Source organism: Solanum verrucosum, unplaced genomic scaffold, assembly GCF_900185275.1.
Source record: "Solanum verrucosum unplaced genomic scaffold, falcon-dt-bn FXZP01000022.1, whole genome shotgun sequence".
Taxonomy (NCBI): Eukaryota; Viridiplantae; Streptophyta; class Magnoliopsida; order Solanales; family Solanaceae; genus Solanum; species Solanum verrucosum.
In genome coordinates this window covers 2608829-2631462 of record NW_026020086.1, presented here as the reverse complement: position 1 = coordinate 2631462, position 22634 = coordinate 2608829, and the positions used below count along the sequence as shown (strand labels likewise).

At 36.2% G+C, this 22634-nt stretch overlaps 3 protein-coding genes across 3 annotated transcripts; 2 read left to right on the top strand and 1 right to left on the bottom strand.

Moving 5' to 3' along the window:
* Positions 1 to 566: 566 nt before the first annotated feature.
* LOC125824492 (dihydrolipoyllysine-residue acetyltransferase component 2 of pyruvate dehydrogenase complex, mitochondrial-like) lies at positions 567 to 8335 on the top strand. The gene is made up of 19 exons (XM_049503879.1): positions 567 to 715; positions 1846 to 1939; positions 2079 to 2200; positions 2302 to 2384; positions 2488 to 2528; positions 4426 to 4481; positions 4578 to 4652; positions 4761 to 4853; positions 5336 to 5566; positions 5664 to 5736; positions 5908 to 5996; positions 6182 to 6267; positions 6346 to 6421; positions 7084 to 7151; positions 7231 to 7297; positions 7393 to 7488; positions 7560 to 7662; positions 7738 to 7833; positions 7919 to 8335. Exons 1-19 carry the CDS (start codon positions 677 to 679, stop codon positions 7987 to 7989), a joined length of 1659 nt encoding a protein of 552 aa, XP_049359836.1. The 5' UTR covers positions 567 to 676; the 3' UTR covers positions 7990 to 8335.
* A 411-nt stretch (positions 8336 to 8746) lies between these two features.
* LOC125824534 (zeatin O-glucosyltransferase-like) lies at positions 8747 to 10411 on the bottom strand. Its single transcript, XM_049503934.1, has 2 exons — positions 10384 to 10411; positions 8747 to 9517 (listed from the first exon to the last, which is right to left on the bottom strand). Exons 1-2 carry the CDS (start codon positions 10389 to 10391, stop codon positions 8779 to 8781), a joined length of 747 nt encoding a protein of 248 aa, XP_049359891.1. The 5' UTR covers positions 10392 to 10411; the 3' UTR covers positions 8747 to 8778.
* Positions 10412 to 11287: 876 nt separating this feature from the next.
* Positions 11288 to 22028, top strand: LOC125824476 (bifunctional dethiobiotin synthetase/7,8-diamino-pelargonic acid aminotransferase, mitochondrial). Its single transcript, XM_049503859.1, has 14 exons — positions 11288 to 12003; positions 13182 to 13352; positions 13562 to 13823; positions 14162 to 14245; positions 14894 to 15014; positions 15763 to 15911; positions 16367 to 16461; positions 17668 to 17783; positions 17858 to 18004; positions 18755 to 18888; positions 19001 to 19132; positions 19320 to 19454; positions 20687 to 20799; positions 21685 to 22028. Exons 1-14 carry the CDS (start codon positions 11288 to 11290, stop codon positions 21848 to 21850), a joined length of 2541 nt encoding a protein of 846 aa, XP_049359816.1. The 3' UTR covers positions 21851 to 22028.
* The last annotated feature ends 606 nt before the right edge of the window (positions 22029 to 22634 follow it).

Sequence of the window (22634 nt, the reverse complement as noted above, 5' to 3'; positions counted from 1 at the left end):
TGCCCAAAACCCCAAACAACATAAGAAAAATTTATCCAATAATTTTTTTTTACTATTTAACGAAAACAAAAAGGAAAAAAGGAAATCATTAAATATATACATTTGAATCATATTAAACTAAGAAAATCGTCGATTAACACTTTCCTGCCCAATATATGAATTTTTTCTTTAATATTAATTATAAAAATATAATTCATTGAAGACCTACTTCGTTAAAATATTTGTATTAATAGATATATATTTCATACAATATAATTATTTTGATAATTACTATTTACTTTATAAAAAAATATTTCTAAAATGAAAAAAAAATGGCATAGCGTACAAACAATTATGCATCCATACAAAGTATGAGAAAGGAACGATCGTACTCTAAATAACTTGTTTTAATGTAAACATTATTGATTATTTTAATTCGAACCTATGATTTATAACACATTTTTATGGTGTATTTTCCAAATTTAAGAGCCGCTGTATCGCTGACCTTAGTAGCCCACCTACACACATTTTTGTTAAAAATAAATTTAAATACTAATAAAACAGAAAAACAGAAAAAAGGAAAAAAAAATCCTTCATTTTTATAGCATCTTTTGTCTGCCCAATTTCGTACTCGAAAAGCCACCTTCCGCCGCCCCTTTCCGGTTGCTTTCTTTCACCGGAGAAGAAGATCAAAATCATGACTTATGCTACTCACGTTCTTCGTCACTCCAAAAAGGTACAGATTCAGATTTTTTTGTTTTTTTGTTTATGTAATTTTGAATCCTTAAAATCTACGATTGTTTGATTGACGTGATCTGTAATTACTTGTGGAGGTGCGGCATTTTATAGTCAATAGGAGTGTTTTTGTTTTCTTCATTGAGATAGACTTGTTATTGGTTATGTTTGATTTTGTATAAGATTTGGAATCGGAGCTTAAAATTTGTGGTTGTAGTTGAGATATGAATTTTAGGAATTTGGAGTTGGTGTGATTTGTATTGATGTTAGGTTGAATGAGATGGATGCATTTTCTCATGACTGGTAATTTGACCGTCAGAAGATGTTTAGTGCTCATACTTAGATGAAAGGTGCATTTTGCACCTCTGGATTATTCCACCAGGTACCTGTTGTCTTCCACCTGCAAGTCTGAGCACCTAAGGCTTAAGGAGATTGGAAGAAATTGACTAGTATTTATTTGAACCTGAGACCTCATGGTTCTCGTCCTACTTTATTGGACGCTAGGCTATACACTTGGGTGCGAAAAGGAAAATGTTTTAATTTTGTCGTAGCAGTTTTACTAGGCCACACCGTTGGGTGCAAAAAGGAGAAGCTTTTTATTTTGTTGTAGCAGTTTACTAGGCCACACTGTTGGATGCAAAAAAAAGATATCTTTTTATTTTGTTGATAGCAGTTTTTGTCTTTTAAACTCTTGGTATATGGCTTGCTACTTGATATTAGTCATATGGTGAAATCACTCTGAATCTTAAGCAACTTGGCCAAACCATTTCGTTCATGGAAATAGAACATACTTGCTATATGTATTTAGTTGTTTTTTCCAGTCCCTCGTCTTTCCTTTCTAGGTAATAAGTATTCCATCTTCTTCCGCGGTGTTAAAAAAGGAGAAAACAAAGGGATATACTTTAACCTCAATGAGAAAATAAATTGGAGCACCTAACAACACATCTTCACAGACCAAGAACAATTATATACTTAGGGTGCAGCTAATTCAGGTCATTTCTTTCAAATGCCATAGCCTAATCTAAGTCATTTACCTGGTATTTCCCTTAGAACATCCAAATGTGTGTGAATTGTTCCAGAACCTGTTCATCTCATTTTCTTCTGTTTCCCTTGCTTTCAAATTATTTGCAGATCGGGAGTTCTTCGAACTTGATACGACATGACTCTGCTGTTCTTGTCCGTTGGTTTAGTAATGGCACGAGGCCTTCTATGGAGAAGGGAGATGGTAAGTTAGTAGATTTAATTATTGTTATGTTTGTCATTGGTTACTTATTTTTCTTGTTATTGGCTCTTGCATTGTCTGTTATTGGTGATATTTTTAATTTTTTTGTATTTCATTATCCAAATATGTGTGGCTTTTACAGATATTTTAAGGTGCCAGTTTGGTCTCATATCCGGAGAGAGACACAACATTCCTAAGTCCTTCAATAGATGCTACTCAGGTTCAGCTGTCTCCAACAACAGTTGTAGAACAGTATCTCCCAGGGTTGTGACTAAACCTCTATTTCTTTGTCACCCTTCTTTTACCTGTTGAATTTCGAGCAGCAATATTTACATAAAGTTATCTTAATGTGCTTCTAACCATAGATGTCATGTGGAAATGCTCTGAGAACTACAATTGCTCCATGCACCTCCACCGGTAGCATGTCTTTCATTAGAAGGTCTTCAGGGTTTGTTCTGTGGCTTTCTACTGCCTTTTTATTTTTTTTAAAAATGAAGATAATGTTTGATCATTCTCTTAAAGCAGATTCTGATTTGTCTTCTTTGTGTCAGATCACAAGCGCCTTCAAGGAGGGGTTTCTCCAGTGCTTCAGGTACTTGTTTTTAGTGTCATTTTAGCATTTGGCTATTTACTTAGAAACTCTGTCCTCAGGGCTCCTCCAAACTGCTTATAAACCATTCTTTATTTTAGTGAGCATTTATCTAGTTGCTGCAACTTTAGTTCCTATTATCGGTTAAGGTTCATCGGACAACGTCATGTCAATGCACACTGAGTAAGTCATTTTTCATTGTCATTTTCCCTATTTACTACTTAGTTGTACTCTATAAATGCTGATAGATACATTGAAGATCTGTCTGAAATTTTCGAACGTGAAGTTGAATAGTTCTCCAACTGTATATTTAGGTCTGTCGCGTGCCAACTGTAAAGTTGAATAGTTTTCCAACTGAAACTTTCGGATGTAAAGTTTTCTTTACTTTCTTGAACTCTGTGCCAAATCTAAACCTGGCAAACAAATTGAAACAAAGGGAGTAATTTAGAGATTTGCAAGGGGGTCATTGGCAATTGTGAGAAGAAACTATCACCTTGGAAGAAATAGTACCTGTTCTTTGGAAGGAAGACTGGCTTTGGTGAATAGTGTCTTGGATGGTATTCCCACATATTTAATGTCACTATCCCCATCCCAAAGATTGTAGAAAAAAAAAAACAGGTTCCAAAGGTAGCTCAGAAAGAAAAAAAATCATTTAGTAAAGTGGAAAGAGGTTATGAAAGATAGAAGGGGGAGGAATGGTCATTAAGAACCTCAAGCCACAGAACAAGAATCTTCCTTGCAAATGGCTTTGGAGGTTAAATGATAACAGGGAAGACATATGGAAGGAAGTTGTTATGACTAATTATGGGAAGTTGGATCACTGAAAGCCCAGACAATCTGGAAACATATATATTGTGGGATGAATTCCAGAAATCTGTTAAGCTGATTGGAAATGAGAAGTTAATTTGGATGGATAACTGGTCGGATATGGGGAGTTTGAAGGATGAATTTCCAGTCCTGTATAGTTTAACTTTGTATTATGACTCTCATGGTGGCTGATTGTTTGAATAACATGGGTGACTGATACAATTTAGGAAGTAGATGATATCAGTAGATTATTGGGTCTGCTGGGACCAGTTACTGGATGTTGCAAAGAGGGATTCACAGATTTGTCTGGCAAGTAAAAACGAACTTTTACTGTTACGAGTGCATATATGTAGTTGCAAAAGAAACTTGGAGGCTCATTGACCTTGGAAATTGATCCGGAGACCAAAAGCACGTCCCAGGATTGCTTGTTTTGGATGGATAGCAGCACTTGCAGCTAAGAATTTATGCATGGATACTCTTCAGAGAAGAGGAATGACAATATGCAGCAGATGTTTCTTCGCTGAAAGATCAGCGGAGACCAGTAATCTTTTACTTCTACATTGTGACCAGACATGACAGATTTGGGCACTTTTCCTGGGAGTATTTGGAGTGTATTGAATGTTATCCAAGGATGTGAAGAGTCTAATACAGCGCTGGCATGGACATATTGTTGATTGCATGCAGAAACAGATCTGGAGAACAGCCCATTATGCATCATATGGACTATATGGCTAGAAAGGAGTAAGAGATATTTCGAAGAGAAAAAACAGAACTTATCTTTTGTAAAATATAGATGCTTTCATTATTTGTATGTATATGGTGTAAGGAGAACATTTTAGAAAAGTTAGCACATCTTTAAGACGTTTGAACTCCTTGGTGAAAAAATTGTATTGGAGTCATTGTTACTCTTTTTCTTGCTGTAATTTTTCAGTACCTCCTTGATACTATCTTGAATAATAGTACCTCACCTTATACAAGAAATTGCTAAAGGGATCCTTCTTATCCTTAGTTGGTTTAATTTGGAAACATGGAACCAAAGAGGGAGAACCCTCGATTTTGGAGTCAAATTAACCTGGCATCTTCTCTGTTTCAGATCTTCCTCCACACCAAGCGATTGGGATGCCTTCTCTTTCACCTACAATGACAGAGGTATATAACTTCTCTCACTAAATCTCTTCGAGAATCATTATTTCTTTACACTTATGTTTGTTTTAGCGCCTTAGCTGTTCGATACTTATGATGCAGGGAAATATTGCCAGATGGTTAAAGAAAGAGGGCGATAAAGTTTCTCCTGGTGAAGTGCTCTGTGAAGTGGAAACAGTAAGATTATTTTTAGCTGCTGTTATCATGATGTGCTAAGGGAGAGTTCTCCCTTATGTGTCTTAGCTTCTGGATTCTGGTATTCACACTACTCATTCATACCCGTAGGATAAAGCAACAGTGGAGATGGAGTGCATGGAAGAAGGATATCTAGCTAAGATTCTTCACGGAGACGGAGCAAGCAGTATCAAAGTTGGAGAGGTATTGATGATTAAATATTTCAATTGAGAGTATCAATTGTGGAGTGTTGTATCTTGGTGTTAGATAATTTGGACTTCACGCCATGTGGTATCACTTGTTTATTCAGGACCTCCACTGTGTCGATGTAACATCTATACGTACTTGTATAGATCGGCTTCTTTATAGTTGATGCATCACACATCACTTTCTAATGCTTGGTTCTTCTAGTTCCCACATTTGACTTATATTCTAGTTGGTACTTCGTTTATAGGCTGGCGCTTTGCTGAACCTTTGATACTTTAGCTGATAGCTGAATAATGAAACTGACAATTCCTCTATTTGCATCAGTTCAATCACAATATGCTCCTAACCTCATATAATTGACCTAGCAGAAATTTCTTTCCTTTGTGAATTTCATTGTGCCTTGAGCTACATGCCAACAAAAGCTACATCATTGTGAGAATTAATTATAAAAAAATTGATGACTGTTGAAAATTCTGTAGGTGATCGCTGTTACTGTTGAAGAGGAAGATGACATTGCAAAATTTAAAGATTACCAGCCTTCAACATCAGATGCCACGCCTTCACCAAAAGCTCCTGCTTCTCCACCTCCTCCCAAAGAAGAGGTTGCCGAGAAACCTGTTACTCCATCACAGCCAAAAGTTTCTAAACCTAGTGCGGCGGATCGCATTTTTGCTAGTCCGCTAGCTAGGAAAATTGCGGAAGATCACAATGTACTTATTTTCTTCGGTTAAATTTGTTTTGATAATATGATTCAGGTTACATGTTTTAGCCTTGAGGGTAAATCTGCATTTGTATGAACATGAACAGATATCTCTCACAAACATCAAAGGAACAGGTCCTGAGGGACGTATCGTGAAAGCTGATATTGATGATTATCTTGGTAACCTTCTTCCTAGTCTGCATCTATACTTATATGCTAGTTGATGTTACTGTTGGTTTTATGTCACTGAACATATTTCCTTCTTTCTCTTATGGAAGGAAAGATTTCCCTAAAAAGTTGTGATATGGTTGTAGAAGAATCAATAATCTTTTTTTCCCCTTGATCATGTAGCTTCACGCGGAAAGGAAGCCCCTGCAGCAGCTCCCAAGGCTGACACATCTCTAGATTACACGGATATTCCTGTTGCACAGATCAGAAAGGTACTATTTACACCTCTAGGGGATGAATCCTCATGTTCCCAGAATTAGTCAATTTTAGATGCTTGTCCGTGTTATCTCCAATTCATCCCTTGTATGAAGTGTTTGGTATACTTTTTGTTTACCTACTTCTTTTACAAGCACAAGGTTTTGTCCTATTTATACCAGTTTTGGTGTAATCTGTGCAGGCGACAGCTTCTAGGTTGCTGTTATCAAAGCAAACCATTCCCCATTACTATTTGACTGTTGATACATGCGTCGACAAACTTATAGAGTGAGTATTACTTTTATTGTCCAACAGCCAAATTTTATTTTTTTCTGTTATTTATCTTGCTAGTTGCTTGGTCCACAGACTGAGGAGCAAGCTCAATTCATTGCAAGAGGCTTCAGGAGGAAAGAAGTTATCTGTTAATGATCTTGTAATAAAGGTAAGAAATACTCCATTAAGATCCACTGTACCACCTGACAAGGAAAAAGGAAAAGAAAAAGCCATGGTCTTGTTATCTCGTCTCAATGAGACAATTCCAGCGTTCTTTTTGTATTTTCATGGAGGGTCCAGAAAAGAGAGAAAAGGTCTTGTCAAAAAACAAAGACAGAGAGAGAGTGACTATGCATGGACCTTTGTGCCAAAATTGGAGCTGGAATCTCGTCTATTTCTCGCATAAGAAGTCTGAGTAATTCCTAACTTGCTTTCTTAATTGCTGCACTTTGTCAAAAAACAGTTGCTCCTCTGTCCCACAATATATATGACATTTAGAACTATTTCGAAGTCGAACAAATTTTTCTGGATAATAAATATATTTTAACTGTAAAAAGTGTTTCAATTGATTGACAAAGAGTTTCAACTTTCAGTTGTACTTTTAATATTAGTTTCTAAATATGTAAATTTCACACTTGTGTTGAAGAAATCAAATGTCTGAATGTGAACTGATACTTGGGTCTTTTGACCACTGTTTCGACGTCATTTTATATTTTTCTTTTTTTGAATGGAAGTAGTACATTATACAGGATGTATAAGAGATATTGTCATCTGTTATTTATAGTGACCTGTCTCAGAGAGAGATGACCTGGGTAATTAACTTCATTGCAGGCTGCTGCTTTGGCTCTTCGAAAAGTTCCTCAGTGCAACAGTTCATGGACCAATGACTACATTCGTCAGTAAGTGAAATACATGAAGTGAGAAGACTTCTCTAGTTTGCAATGTAAATTAATAGTGCATTCTTTCTTGCAAACACAGGTATCACAATGTGAATATCAATGTAGCAGTGCAGACTGACAATGGTCTTTATGTTCCTGTCGTCCGGGTTTGTTCTCATCCCAGTCTAGTGCTTATAATTGGATGTTTCTTGATTCTTACTACCAGTTATATTTCATGTTGGAAAATCTGTGCTGTTGGCAGGATGCTGATAAGAAAGGTTTATCCACTATTTCCGAGGAAGTGAAGAACTTAGCTCAGAAAGCAAAAGAGAACAGCTTAAAACCACAGGATTATGAGGTGGGCATTGCAGTTAAATATCTTCTTTTTCATTGGACAGAAATTCAATTCATATTTTTCTTATTTCACAGGGTGGGACATTCACCGTCAGCAATTTGGGAGGGCCTTTTGGCATTAAACAGTTCTGTGCCATCATTAACCCTCCACAATCAGCCATCCTAGCCGTTGGATCTGGTAAGTTTGCATCTCATTAAATTGTTTTGTTTCAGCGAGGATATCTTGTGTTCATCATTGCTTCTTCTTGAACAGCTGAGAAAAGGGTGCTTCCAGGGTCCAGTGAAGGCCAGTATAAGTTTGCCAGTATGATGTCTGTAACATTGAGCTGTGATCACCGGGTGATTGATGGTGAGTGACTTTAGACAGTGGACTCTTCATATCCTCTTTTTAAAAAACATTCACGGTTAACCTTTAATAATTTCCTTTTGTCTAGGCGCAATTGGTGCAGAATGGCTCAAAGCATTCAAAGGCTACATAGAGAATCCCGAGTCTATGTTACTGTAGATTGATACTTCCTTTTTTTGGTCGATCCTTTGAATTCTTCACGTTTTCCTCAACAAAATGGGATGTACTTGGATGTATGATAAATGGGATTTTACGTGCCATGGCCCGATCTTATTGCTTGATATAAGCATCTTTTTTAGGGGAAGTGGCTGAACAACTTGGGAATAAATGAGGCTGTAAGGCTAAAGTACCATTGATTTAGGCTTTTCGATGCAGAGTGTAAACCTCCAGTTTTTTGCTCGAGATCATTGAGTTGATTATCTGTCTGAAGTAGATGGAATACTTGCTGTAAATTCATTTTGAAAAAATAAGATTCACTAATCTCTCAAGTTTTGAGATGCATCAACATGAGTCTGTTGCTTGAATCCTTGATTATCTTCTTGGTTGACATAAGCCAGATTTATCTGTTTACTTCGATAGCGTTCTTCTGTCTGTTTGAATCCTTGATAAACTTGCACAATGATCGCATTGAACCTTTGTGCAATCAAATTATGTTCGTTTGATGGACTTGATTAAGAAAATAAAGTTATACCTTACTATCAAGTTATAACTTTTGATAAGCTTTTGATCCTAATACGCATAATATAATTTGTTTTATTCACTCAATCTTTGCCATACTAATGAAAAGACATACAACAATAAGCAAATTTAGTGCATCAACGCCTGTTTTATTCAGACTCCCCAAAAAATGTTGCAGCACCGTATCACATTCTTTAAAAATGCATTACTTTTAGGAAATCTGACATGAACCTGCCAACATTTTCAAAGAATACGAGCAGCATAGATCATCTATCTGCTAAGATGAGCCATGAAAGAACTAAGCTCTAGTTGAGAAACACCTCCTTCATCTCTTGATTGCCAAACTTGTCTACCCAACTTTTCAGCCCTGCTTCTTAACTCCTCCCCTTCTTTAGACACCATCAGTCTGTTCACAACTTTCTCAATAGTTGATGAGTTAACAACTTCCATTTGGTGTGCTTGTTCTGTCACTTGAATGCCAACTTCTAAAATTTCAGTTATTAGTGTAGCATTCCATGGTTGTTCAGAGTGCATTGGCCAAGCTAATATAGGAACTCCCATTGTCATACTTTCCATACATGAATTCCATCCACAATGACTCATAAATCCACCGATAGAAGTGCGTCCCAAAATTTCTAACTGTGGTGCCCAATCTGTTACTACAATACCTGTTCCTTCAGTTCTTTCTTGATACCCTTCTGGTAATCTTGCTTTTCTCGTTTCGTCATAAAAAACATTACCTTTATCTGCGTCTCTCAGTACCCACAAGAACTTCTGCTTGCTGTTTTCTAGCCCCATAGCCAGTTCTTGAATCTGTTTATCGGTCATTGTAGTCGATGATCCAAAAGAGATATAAAGAACAGAATTTGGACCTTGTTTGTCTAGCCACTCCAAACTTTTGTGCCTGGTGCTTGAACCCTTTTGTAGTATAGGTCCAATGGACCATTGCTTCTTGTTTGCATTCATCTCCAACTTGCTTAGCAAATTGACATAAGTTCCTTCGATCAATCTGCATGAGTTGAATATATCACCTGTCCTGTAGTGCATAAACTCATACTGATAGGCCATAAAGTTCATGATTTCAAAAGAAAAACACCCTTCCATTGATGGTATAGCTTTTGGCATTCCCTCTACTGGAAAAGGTCTTCCAATAGCATCCCAAAAGCTAAAGAATTGAGTGAAAGCTGAGATACAATGAAAGGCATAGGACTCAGCATTTGGAATACTAGAAAAATCTTGAACCACAGAAGACATAAGAGGATCATGTATAACCACAATTCTCTTCACTTTATTGGAGAATTCATGAAGGAGATTCGTAAATGGTTCGTGTTACTGTTTAGATGCTTCAAAAGATGGTTGGAGATGTGTTGGAAATTTCATGATGGAATTTGGAATTATTGGAGGAGGTGAATCAAAATGTGGAGTTGGGAATTCATGAAAATGAATTTGCTGCATATCTTGAAGGTTTCTTGATTTAGCTTGCTGAATATGAGTTGTGTAGCCAACAAAATGAACTGGAACTCCAAATGAAGATATCAGACATGAAAATTGTAACAGCTGGTTAAGATGGCCTTGTGCTGGAAATGGCACTACAAATACAACAACAGATTCTAAACTGCTTTTGTTGTAACTATCTTTGTGTTGATCATCTGCCATGGTTCTTTAAGACTTTTTTTGGGCAAGTTCACTGGTGTTACTTGTGTAGATCTTGTTATATAGAATTTGTTAAACTTATCTCTAGATAATGTTTCTTGGTTAATAAGCAAAAGAAAGTCAACAATACATATATTAAGGCAGTCTAAGGAATAGGATTTTTAAAAAAAAACTGAACTTTGTCAGATTATAAGATATGATTTTTTAAAAACTGAACCTTACCTCATCATCTACATCATATGGCAGCAGCCTAGAAACAAAGAACCAGAGGTGACAGCACAAAATATATTTTAAGCCAAAGGTGATGCTAGCACTATGTAAAATTGAATAGAAAATCAACTTTGTTAGACTCAAAGCATTATTCTCATCTTTTCCTTTTTTTTTAGAAACTATGTTGCTCGACTCTTCAAAAATATGGACAAATATATGTTGAATATTCCAAAAGCTATGGATTTGGGTCCAACACCAGTGCAACAAATTTGTGTGCAAGGAAAATGGACAGCCTAAGGAAAATGGACAGTCACTTAGGCCTTGCACCAAAAATATAAGCATCTAAATCTCAATCAAGGGTTGATGGTGCTTTGTTATTTTTTTTTGAAGTACTTGCCACTCCTCTCCAACCAGACTGTCTATAGGGTGCTCAGAAGGTGGAGCTCTCGGTCTTTTTGAGCTATTGCAATATTAAAATTGTTCTCGTGGTTGATTATATTTTCAAAACAAACAACTTAAACAATCTAATAATTAAAATAACACGTAATATTCACTTTATAGCATAGTATTCATGAAATGAAATTACTTAATAATTTGATGGATATCGCAAGTGAGCTATGCATGCTTGGAGATCTTCATGATAGAAACATGATATGTTTACCAAAATATTAGTTAAAATTCGAGCTATCGAGTAAAGACGATAATTTTACCACCTAAACTTTATTTCTATGTATTGATTGATTTCTCAAAAATGTTGTCTCACATGTATGCAAGGTCAACATTTTTTATGAGTCCGAGCACCAGCAATATAGTTTGCGCAGTAATAAAATCACAATAACTATTTAACTGCTAGCCCTTGCCTTCACTTCCACTCACACTCTACAGTCTACAGAATCTCTAGGGTTCCTCCTCCGCCATGTCACTACCCACCACTCTTTTCGCCGGAATCCTCCCCCGGAACTCTGTACGCCGCTTTATTTCAACGCATTCACGACCAACATTGCCCTCCATTGAATACCCACTCAGCCACCCAATCTATACCATATGGGCTGCCAACACTTCCTTAGGGAAAACCTTAGTCTCTGCTGGCCTTTCCACTTCTTTCCTTTCTTCCCCACACCGTAAATTCCTCTACTTGAAGCCTGTCCAAACTGGGTTCCCCGAGGACTCAGATTCCCGCTTCGTTTATAATAAGTATTCTGAATTTTTCTCCCAAAATCGACCTGAATTCTCTGTTTTTGCCTCGAATCATGTGCTCAAAGCATCAGTTTCAGCTTCAGAAGCTGTTTCGGTAGGCGGGTTTGAAATAGAAAGGGATAAAGATATGAGCTGTGGGAATGGGGTTGTGAATTTGGGGTTGTATGAGGAAAGTAAGTTGCAAGGGTCTGAGATGAAGGGTTTTTCGAAGTTGGTTTGTAAGACAATGTACGGGTGGAAAGAGGCGTTATCGCCACATTTAGTGGCGGAGAGGGAAAATGCTAGAGTGGAGGATGCTGAGTTGTTGGGGATGTTGAAGGGTTGCTTAGGGAGTGAATCAGAAAGTGAAAAAGGTGAAATTTTGTGTGTTATTGAGACTGCTGGTGGTGTTGCCAGTCCAGGACCATCTGGTTCACTTCAATGCGACTTGTATAGGTGCGTGGGTTTTTCGAGTTACTTGGAATTTTTTAGCTTTCTATATGTCGAGAGTATTAACTGCAGATTTTAGGTACTTAGATACACAATTGGTTTGTAGATGAAAATATACTAGGAACGATATATCCGGAATTTTAGTCTCACTGGTACTCCAATGTAAAGATTACAGCTTTTGTTCTCATCTTGAAAAAGAAAACATACATTTTGTCTAGCGTTGACTTGGTAGAACCATGGAAGTATAATGAGCTTAATGTTTTTTTTGAATAAAGTATAATGAGCTTAATGTTAAGAGTGCTGTAATGTCAAGCCTACTTGACGATATTATAGTTGCTTGTACATAAGTAAGCAAAAACACAAACGAAGAATCTAGTCAATTGGTTATCAAAAAGAATCTAGTTAGTTATCTATGTCAAAATCTCAGCTTACATTCCTAACAGTGATGTGACCATTAGTAATTAGTACTATTCCTAGAAGAAATTTTCTTGGTGACTAATTTAGTGAGATGCCTCTTATAAATAGGCAACTTTTGCCTCAAGTGCGCTATGTTAGTGACTACTACTTGATGAATTGAGTTGGCAAATGGAATTGCTTGACAGGAAAAATTGTAGACAAGGCGATGTGACTGTCAGTACTTCTAGCATACCATCATGATTTCTAGCTATCTTCTCTTATTTTGAACCCCTAAAGTAACAATCCATCATTACAAGCCCACTAAAGATGCAAAGTAAGAAAGATTTTTCAACCTGAACTTGTTGAGAATTTTTCTTAAAGTCAAAGTTTTCTAAACTACTTCACCTATCAAGAAGGAGATCAATGGTAAGCTGAATACAAACAGTAGAAATGTACGCTCAGCTTTAGGATACATGCTACTTACATTGTTCATTGTTCAAAACTAAGATGAATAAGAATGGCAGAGGTGGACACTCAACCTTATAATACTGCAAGCAAGATCTTTCTTTATTGGTTATCAAATCATGTTTAATTGAATTGCCCAAAATTAGATGCCTTTCAAAGAAAACAATATTAATAGCTGTTACTCTTGTACGTAAGTACTTTAGAGACTGCTGCATTTACATTTCAAATGTAACAGCTTCTTTTCGTTTCGTGTTTTGGCAGATTCACAATTTTAGTTGTTATGGCTCAACAGCCAATTTTTGATTTGCTTTCTTCTTTTACAGACCTTTTCGCTTCCCAGCTATTCTTGTTGGTGATGGAAGGCTAGGGGGTATTTCAGGAACTATTTCAGCCTATGAAAGTTTAACACTTCGAGGTTATGATGTTGTTGCTGTAATATTTGAAGACCATGGCCTAGTTAATGAGGGCCCATTATCATCTTACTTACGGAGAAGGTGAACCTTTAGCTGTTTTTCTATTGACTTGAATTTTTATTTTGAAGTGGAAAATATTGCATAACACCAGTAATTAGGCATTATCCGTGAGTATCTTTACTGCTTCAGTTTAGGCCCTAATAATATCGATGGGTGTGCCACCCAATCTTGTTTCCATGTATTTTCATTATGAAACAAAAAGAGCTGAAAGTTCATTTCTTGGCTGACAGGGTTCCTGTGCTTGTTCTTCCACCTATACCAAAGGAGATGTCAAATAACCTGATGGAGTGGTTCCAAGAAGCGCTGTCTACTTTTCATTCTCTTGAAGAAATAATGCAGTCAAATTTTCTGGAGAGAACATCTAGATTACGCAACATGCCAAGGAAGGCACATGATATTTTCTGGTGGCCCTTTACTCAACACAAACTTGTACCAGAAGAAAATGTGACAGTTATAGATTCACGGTGTGGAGAAAACTTCGCGGTGCACAAGGTTGTGAATGTTACCTCAAGTTATGAATATGCTATTGTTTTTGTCATTGATCTAGTTCATTTCTGACAGTACTTTTGGAAATATATGCTCAGCAGTCGGTACTAGAAATAATTGTCCTAAAACTCTTCGACTGCTGCAAATTATCTACATATTAGTGATATTATTGTTGCTGGTATTCTTCTTGTTTTCCTCTATAGCCTTTTTCACCTTCTTTTTTGATGTTACAACTGCTTCCATCTATCGGCTGTTTCTATCAGGAGAGAAACTGTTTATTCCTTTCTTATGCTGTGTGTTAACCTTCTACTCACACGCTGGTTTGTTTTCTGCTTTTTCTGCAGGTTAATAATAATGTTGATTTAATCACTCAACAATTTGATGCATGTGCAAGTTGGTGGACACAGGGACCTGATGCTACTTTACAGGTCAGTCTGTAGATATGCCCTTGCTAATAGCAATTTAGCCAACCTCAATGATTGTTTTATAGCAAGTCACTATAACCGAGAACTTTTCTTTTGCATGTGCATGCTTGTGTTCGAATAGTGAACAAGGGGAATGGAGATGCATATGATTGAACATGATTGGCAATTTGTTGAAACAGTTATCCCCTTTATCACAAACTTATCAATCATAGATGCAATCATCTCCAATGAGCCTTAAATGAGCTAATTAATGAGGATGATTTTCCTGATAGCTTAAGAGTGCAGAAATCACGAGCCTGGACATAATTTAGATTATGTAACCTTGCTAATACTTTTTTCCTATGCTCTGAAACAGAGAAACCGAAATTCCTGAGAAAGGTAACACTTTTTCCTTATATGCTGCTGAATGAAGGTGGTTCTTCCTTGACAAAACGACAACCAAACCACAAAAATAAAATAAAAATTAAAAAAATGAAGCTTTATTTGGTAAATTATCTTACAGTTAGAGGGACATCTCCTGGAGCAAAAATACTAGATTTGTTCGCATATGCTTTGCTTTGTTCTCTTTAAGACTTTACCCTGTTATTTAAATTGTTAGCATTATATAAGACTATAACTCGATTTCCTCTGTTTGTCTTTAGATGGTTTCAGATTGAGCTTGCACGAGATATGGGTTATGCTACTGCTAGATATGGGCATGTTATGTTTCCTGAAAATGTTTACGAGCCGGCTTTGGAATGTGCTGAACTTTTGCTTGAAGGCGTGGGAAAAGGTTTGTCTGTTAAACCCTGTCCTCGCTTGCCTTGTTATTTCTTAGTGAAATTAGCGAGCTGGAGTTATGAGGCTAATCAGTGTTCTTATCATTGAAACTCTTTGTATTTCTCCATGAGAGAGCATGTATTACATGAATTCAATCTTTATATTTATTTGAGTTTCTTGTAGTTTTTCTTGATTACAGCTCTTTGAGGGACCATGTTGCTAATTGTTCATGCAGCAATTTTTTCATGTGGTTCTGTGTTCACATCTTTATCAACTGGTAATCTGTTTTATTCCTACATGTTCGGCAAGAAGTTTACCTTCAAAAAAAAATTGTTTGGCAAGAATCCTAACCATCTAAACATAAGCAGTTAAATACTACCTATATAGGCAAGTAATGCCTCGATTTTAGCTTTTATGCTTATATTTTTTCCGTGGCTTGAAAATTCTGAAAATTGGTTGAGATGTTTTGGAATCGTACATTCCTTTATGCTTGTTCCATAACCATGAAAACTATTTTTACATGATGTGCCGATAGGAAAATATTGGAATTCCTTTTCATTTGTTTCTTTTCAAATGTCCTAATTCGTATTTCTTAGATATTTGTCACCAAATTTTTTAGTTAAGACTGTATCTGATCTTATGAAATGCTATTGTAACAATTCTTGTGTGCCATAGTGTTTTTCATGTCTTGTATACCCAAATAATGTTAAACATTTCCAGACTGCACGAAGATTAGTTCTCTAACAACCTTGTTTTTGTAGGGTGGGCATCGAGAGTATACTTTTCAGATAATGGCTCTACTGCAATTGAAATTGCTCTTAAAATGGCACTACGGAAGTTCTTGTTTGATCACAAGATTGTCTCTGATGATTTGGTGGCTAAGAATGCTGAAAGTCGTGTTGATTTAAAGGTGGGTAATACTTAACCAAGTAGTTGCACTTTGTTTTATCTGTTGAGTTGATAATGTTGATTGGCCAAATGTGTCCCAAAGTATCAGTTTTCACTGTTGAAAAGGGCCACTTCATTTACTTAGTGTACTTGGAGAACAAGGAATGATCAATGCACCAGTCCAATTGGGTGCTTGTAAAGATCTGACATTTCAGTTAATGTCAAGTTTGAGCAAAAGCTAAGTAGCTTTTCAAATCACTCGTTTTATTTTCTTCACCATATTAAGCCGTCTTGCTTTCGGCTGGCACTTGACATTTAGTTGTAACTTGTAAGGTCAGATGCTGCTGGAAAATGCTAGAAGACCTAGTACTCAAGTTTCTTCCCTTTCACAAACTTGACATCAAAGCATGTAGTATCTCTATCATATGCATTGCAAAATGCTAGTTTATGTATGGAGCTTTCTGTGTCATGAACCAGGTTTTAGCACTCAGAGGATCTTACCACGGTGACACTTTGGGTGCTATGGAAGCACAGGCGCCATCACCTTATACTGGTTTTTACCAGCAACCATGGTATTGCCTTATCTTCGTGAAAGATTTTCGTTTTTTCGGCGGCAGCTTTTCATTGCTGCAAAAGAATTTTGTTATTTCTTTTGGGAGGTTGAATTATCATTGCCATTAGATATCAGTTACTCATAACTAAACAGGATAATTCAATTATTCTGTGCGTAACTAAATATTTCTGCATGATTACCAAGGCTCTAGAAGATGAAAACATTTTTATTATGGGTTCTTTTTTCATTTATACAAATCATGCATTTCCAAATCAACAAATTTTACTGGTAATAAATATATAGAAGCATTGAAACAGAACTGATGCTTCTGCGCAAAATAGATTATGATGCCATTGTGGTGTCACACTGAGAGAAAGATGAACATGGGTCAAATTGCCTTGCAGCATGCACATTATACAAAGTCAGTAGATAGACCTGAGTAATGAGAGCTGTATTTCTGCTCAAGTTTTAGAAGTTACTTGGAACAGCTTTGGCAATTTGATTAAAACTCAAATTATTTATTTGAGAAGATTGAAATACATTTGACTGTCAACTTTACCATTCTCAAAAAAAAAAAAAAAAGAAATACATTTGACTGTCCATAATCCATATGGTGAAGTATGGGGTGAGATGTAATCAGTGCAAACACTTCCACTCTGTTCTTTTGGAATTCCAAAATAGAGAGGTGACAAACAAAAACTTTATTGGAGTAGTTGACCTTTTCCTTGATCTGCTTGATATGAAAATAATTCATCAGCCTGAACCAGCTTTACTTAAAATGCATGGCAGAATGGATCCTTTGGTAGGAGAGCCATGCCTGATTACTTGGGCTGCTATTTAAAGAAGATATTCCACATGATCAAGTGCCCAAAAAGAAGTGCCAAAACTTATAGCTATTTGAGTAGTTATGTGAAGCTCATGATGATCATCCTGATTTGTGTGAGCAATTTGATACTGCTGTTTAATTAGTAGTATATGAAATTAAAAAGAAAACTTGTACATGTCTTCCGGTGTTCATAATGGTTAAAGAAATATGCTATGCCTAATGTTGTCAGACTGTGAATCTTCTTGGGTTCTGTTTTGATCTAGGAACTTCATTCTTTTATTCTTTTAACTCATACATTCCATGTCAGATTGTGTATGTCTTTGCAGTTAGGGTGACCATGATATCTTTACAGTTGTCTTAGGTAAAATCTGAAGTATTGAACATATTGTAAATTTGCAGGTATAAGGGAAGAGGTCATTTTTTAGATCCACCGACAGTTGCCATGCGTGATGGTGTTTGGAAACTTAGCCTTCCTCAGGAGATTGAAACTCTTAAACCCAGTCTTGAAGATTTGAGTAAGTGAAGCGTAAATTCTGGTGATATTCTTATTTCAGTTTTTCAATAATCTAAGCATTGGTTTTCTTTTCAGCTTTCAGTTTGCGCGAGAATATTTTCAAGGAAAGCCGTGACACTTCAAATCTTGCTGATATATATCACTCGTATATATGGAAAACACTACAGCTAATTATTGACTCAAGCGGATCTACTCGGACTGGAGCATTGATTATAGAACCAGGCAAGACTTTGACATATGCACAAGTTTCTTTTTGGTCTTTTCTTCCCCTCCATCTTTTCCTTCTTGCTCACGACTCATGCTTTACATAATTCTAGATGCATTTACTTTTTTTTATCTTTCTCTTTCATAACCTTTATCATATATGGTTTACTTTTCTTTTTGAAATTTTTGGTGAAAAACATGCGCAATGGCTTTCCATATAGGAGTTTTTGGTTATATGAGATTAAAAAAAATTCTAATTTATGGAATTATTATTATAACTTACTAAACAAACAAGTAATATTGTGTAAAATATTCTTAGTGGTCGTTTGTAGGGTGTATAAGAATAATGCTAAATAGAGTGTATTAGTAATGTTTGTATTAGTTGTGCAAAGATCATTTCTTATGCATTATTTGGTTTGGTGTATTAAAAATAGCATGTATTGCATAATTTATTTTATAATTATTTATTTACAAAGATACCCTCCACAAATATGACGGAAAAGATGTAAAAAAGGGTTTGAGGGGAAATTGGCATGCATTAGTAATGCACACCTCAATATACGAGTGTATAACTAATGCTTGCCAAACAAGGTAGTACTAATACACAAAGCTAATGCATGCATTATTTCTTCTAATACACTCTACCAAACGACCCCTTAATGATTTTCTTTAATGTCTATGGTGACAATTAATTAAGAATATTTTATGCCATTTGTAATGATTCTTGAAGTTTCTGTAGCAATGCGGTTTACTTGCAATTATTTGCAGTGATACAAGGTGCTGGAGGAATGGAAATGGTTGATCCACTATTTCAGAGAGTACTTGTTAAAGAATGCCGAAATCAAAAAATTCCTGTTATTTTCGATGAGGTTTTTACAGGATTCTGGCGTCTGGGAGCAGAGGTTTGTTTACTAGATTATTTGACGTATGAGTTTTCTGGGTTCTTAGCCAGATCACTCGATGTATCAATTCTCTGGTTTTAGGAATTTCAGTTTGTGGCTTTTGCTTTTTCAGTCTGCTACGGAGTTTATCCGCTGTAAGCCAGATATAGCCTGTTTTGCCAAGTTGATGACTGGTGGCATTGTGCCCTTGGCTGTCACTTTAGCATCAGAAGCTGTTTTTGAAGCATTTGTTGGAGATTCAAAGGTATATTCATCAGTGTTTACCATCTGCTTGTCAAGTATTTGCTTCTGTGAGCGAAAAACTTGTTTCAGCCAAAACTTTGTTGGATCTGCTAAAATGCCCTTTTTGCTTCTCATTCGTGGTTGGCCAATTCAAGTACTCAAATATAACATCATATGATTGGTGGTGTAACCTCATTCCTTTGCTTCAGCTCCAGGCACTCTTGCACGGTCACTCTTACACTGCTCATGCAGTGGGTTGTACAGCTGCTGTAAAGTCAATCAAATGGTTTAAGGACTCCAAAACAAATCATAATCTGATATCTGAAGCCATGCTGCTCAGGGAGGTATGTGAAAAAGCAGTTGGCTGATAAATGTTATTGTAGTTTAATCACTAGGAATTTGCATTTATAAAAACAACGATTACTAAAAGTTGCATTCCCTTTCTGTTCCCGAAAACAGAGTCGCTCCTCATTTTTATGAAAGTTCCCTAATAACAGTTTTCTGTTTTCTCCCTTGATAAAGTACAGTTCTCTGATTTTTGTCTCCTAGACTGTTTTGGTGGAAACATGTAAATGTCCTTGTTTCAGACTATTCAGCACAATATTCTAGGATAATTAAAAGGGGAAATTACACATTTGGCCGCTCGGACAAAAGTATTTACATCTGCTAACCTATATACGTAAATGTATATATAATACATCTTCCTGCTATTTTTTGGGGTGCACGGCTATTTATGCAATTTCCCTAATTAAAATTTCTTTGCACAAACAATTGGAGCCCATAAATTTGCAACCTATCGAAGCTGGGTTAGCATATTAGTGTAGTATACCAAAATATTCAAAATAAAATAAAATTGGGGCGTACCCTTCGGGGTGGCCTAGTGGTTTGGGCTTAGGACTTCCATGTTGGAGGTCTCAAGTTCGAAACCCCTTGCCAGCGAAAGCAAGGGGTTTGACTTCTGGGTCGAGCTCGTCGCACCGGGCTTGCCTAGTGTGGATTACCTCTCCTATGTGGTTTGCGAGCTATTGCATAGGAGTGGGGGTTTTACCCCGTGCGCACCCAAAGGGTAGCGGCTGCGGGTTTCCCTTGTCATCAATAAAAAAAATTGGGGCACACTCTAGAGCACCAAGTGTGATTTTGATCGACTTTAAAATTGCTGTTTGGGTTTTGCCACATTAGATGGATCCCTCATTTGCCTTGATTAGGTGTGGGTACTCCGTGCTGATTCTTTGTAAAAGCCACTGAAATGTAGCAAAAGACCTGTTGTAACTATGCATACTCCCACACACCCGTGCTACACACATACCCATAAATGAATCTCTTTGTCGTAACATAGGTTCTTTGTGCCATTAATTCAAATTATACTGAAGAAAGTATCCAGAGTCATTACATTGACCCAAATTTCTACCTTTATCCACCGATTAATTTGAACAAAAAATTAGGAAAACACTGCAGCAACGCTAGGTCACCTTGTAAAAGAAATTGAAAAGGGGCCTGTTATAAAAGATGAATTCCCAACATGTTGTTTTTAACATGTTATTTTGTGTTTCCCACTTCATTTCTTGGATGTTTGCAGCTGTGGGATTTAGACATGGTGAGACAAATTTCCTTACTTCCAGCAGTGCATAGAGTGGTTGTGTTGGGGACTCTATGTGCATTGGAACTTCAAGCAGAAGGCTCTAATGCTGGGTATGCAGTCTATTCTACTTTCTTGTAAATTAGAAGTTTTCTTATTCGTTTTGATTGTCAATGCAGTGATTGTTTAAACATGGAAATTCTTATGCTTACCTTAAATACCATATTAAAGTGGTGCACCATATATAAGCTGTGACATAGAGCTCCAATTAAGAATCATTTAGAAGCTTATTTAAGACATATCTGACTATCTAGAGACTGCTTTTTTGACATGCATAATTCATTGGTAATAGCTTGCATAACTTACATGAGGGACTTATTTGCCTTCCCAAAGGCGAACACTGTTAGGCCAATTTCTGGTCGAAGATGAAAAAACTAGTGTATGACTCTGTCAACAAGTTAAAGTCTAATTGTATACTTTTGTTTTGCTTAGCTGGAAAATCTAAATGAGGCTGAATTAGTGTTGCAGATGTTAGAATCCATACTGGACTAGATAGGGAATACTTTTGCTACTTTTGTTGTTTTGCTTCGACAACATTGTACAGTTCCTATAACACATCCTTTGTGCTACTGTATCAATAAAATTACTTTACCTCCTCAAAAAAGAAAAGAACTAGTATTTGAAGTTTATCATAAAAGAATCAATGTTTATACATCTGATTTGTAGTGCAGGTATTTGATTAGCAAGAACGCCATAAAAGTCAGTTCCTTTCTTAGATATATTGCAAAATTAGTCAGTTACCATATGCAGGACTGTTGTTATCTTACTCATTATCTGATACTAATAAGTGTTTCTGAAACGGTTTGTTGTAGTGCCGGCATCAGTTTCTATATAGATTTGTCACCAAAACTATGAAGTGGACAGTTCGGGTTTTATCTTGCTTGTACTGCATCTTTTTGTAGTACTTGTGAAGCTGAATTTTGTCTCAAAACATGCAGGTATGCTTCTCTATATGCTAGATCTCTCCTTCAGAAGCTCCGCGAAGACGGAATCTATATGAGGCCTCTTGGCAATGTCATTTATCTCATGTGTGGGCCTTGCACATCACCTCAGAGTTGCAGCAACTTGTTAAACAAGGTGTATTCAAGACTTGAGGAGCTCTAAACCAGTGAATCTATGCTCAGGAGTTCACTAGGGGTGGGCATAACGGTCAACACAAAATCCAAACTTTTTGGATGTTTGGTTTAGATTTTTGGATTATAGATTAGACTTGGAATTTTATTTTTAAAATTTATGGATTTTGGATTGGATATCGGATTTAATAACTACCAATTTTTGGATATTCAAATACCTTATATTCAGTCCTACCCATGGAGCTAACACAATATAGACATAACGAGAATAGATAAATACATAATACAAGCGAAGACCCTCCTAAAACTTGTGATGGCACTCTCTTCGGAACTGCTGATTGGGCTGTGTCGTATCTTTCAAAAATAGTGTAGTTTTTGAGTATTTGAAGTTGCAAAACTCAAGTATTGCGATTAACAAATCATGGACCCATGACTTACAAAACATATTTATAAAAAGTGACTTATAAAACATATTATCAAATACGACTAACAAACGTGTCAATTCATAATAGTTAAACGTCACTTGCAAATCACAATTATGAAAATTATTTATAAAAATCACTCTTTATCAAATGTTACTTACAAGTTACAAAATATATTGAAATCGGAGTTTTTGAAAGAATTATATATTGCCTATGCCAAATATGATTAATAAAATTATTCTTATTAAATGCGACTTAATAATCATGACGATACATCACGATTTCTAAATGTGATCTATAAATCACATTCATTAAAAAAAAGACATATAAATCGCATTTACAAAATGCGATTTACAGGCACTTGTCAATGACAAATTACAAACATATGTCATT

Coding starts and splice junctions, on each gene's coding strand:
- LOC125824492 (XM_049503879.1), top strand. CDS start 677: ATGACTTATGCTACTCACGTTCTTCGTCACTCCAAAAAG. Junction 2,529..4,425: donor GGGTTTCTCCAGTGCTTCAG/GTACTTGTTTTT, acceptor TCTCTGTTTCAG/ATCTTCCTCCACACCAAGCG. Junction 7,152..7,230: donor ACCAATGACTACATTCGTCA/GTAAGTGAAATA, acceptor TTGCAAACACAG/GTATCACAATGTGAATATCA.
- LOC125824476 (XM_049503859.1), top strand. CDS start 11,288: ATGTCACTACCCACCACTCTTTTCGCCGGAATCCTCCCCCGGAACTCT. Junction 12,004..13,181: donor CTTCAATGCGACTTGTATAG/GTGCGTGGGTTT, acceptor CTTCTTTTACAG/ACCTTTTCGCTTCCCAGCTA. Junction 13,824..14,161: donor AAAACTTCGCGGTGCACAAG/GTTGTGAATGTT, acceptor CTTTTTCTGCAG/GTTAATAATAATGTTGATTT.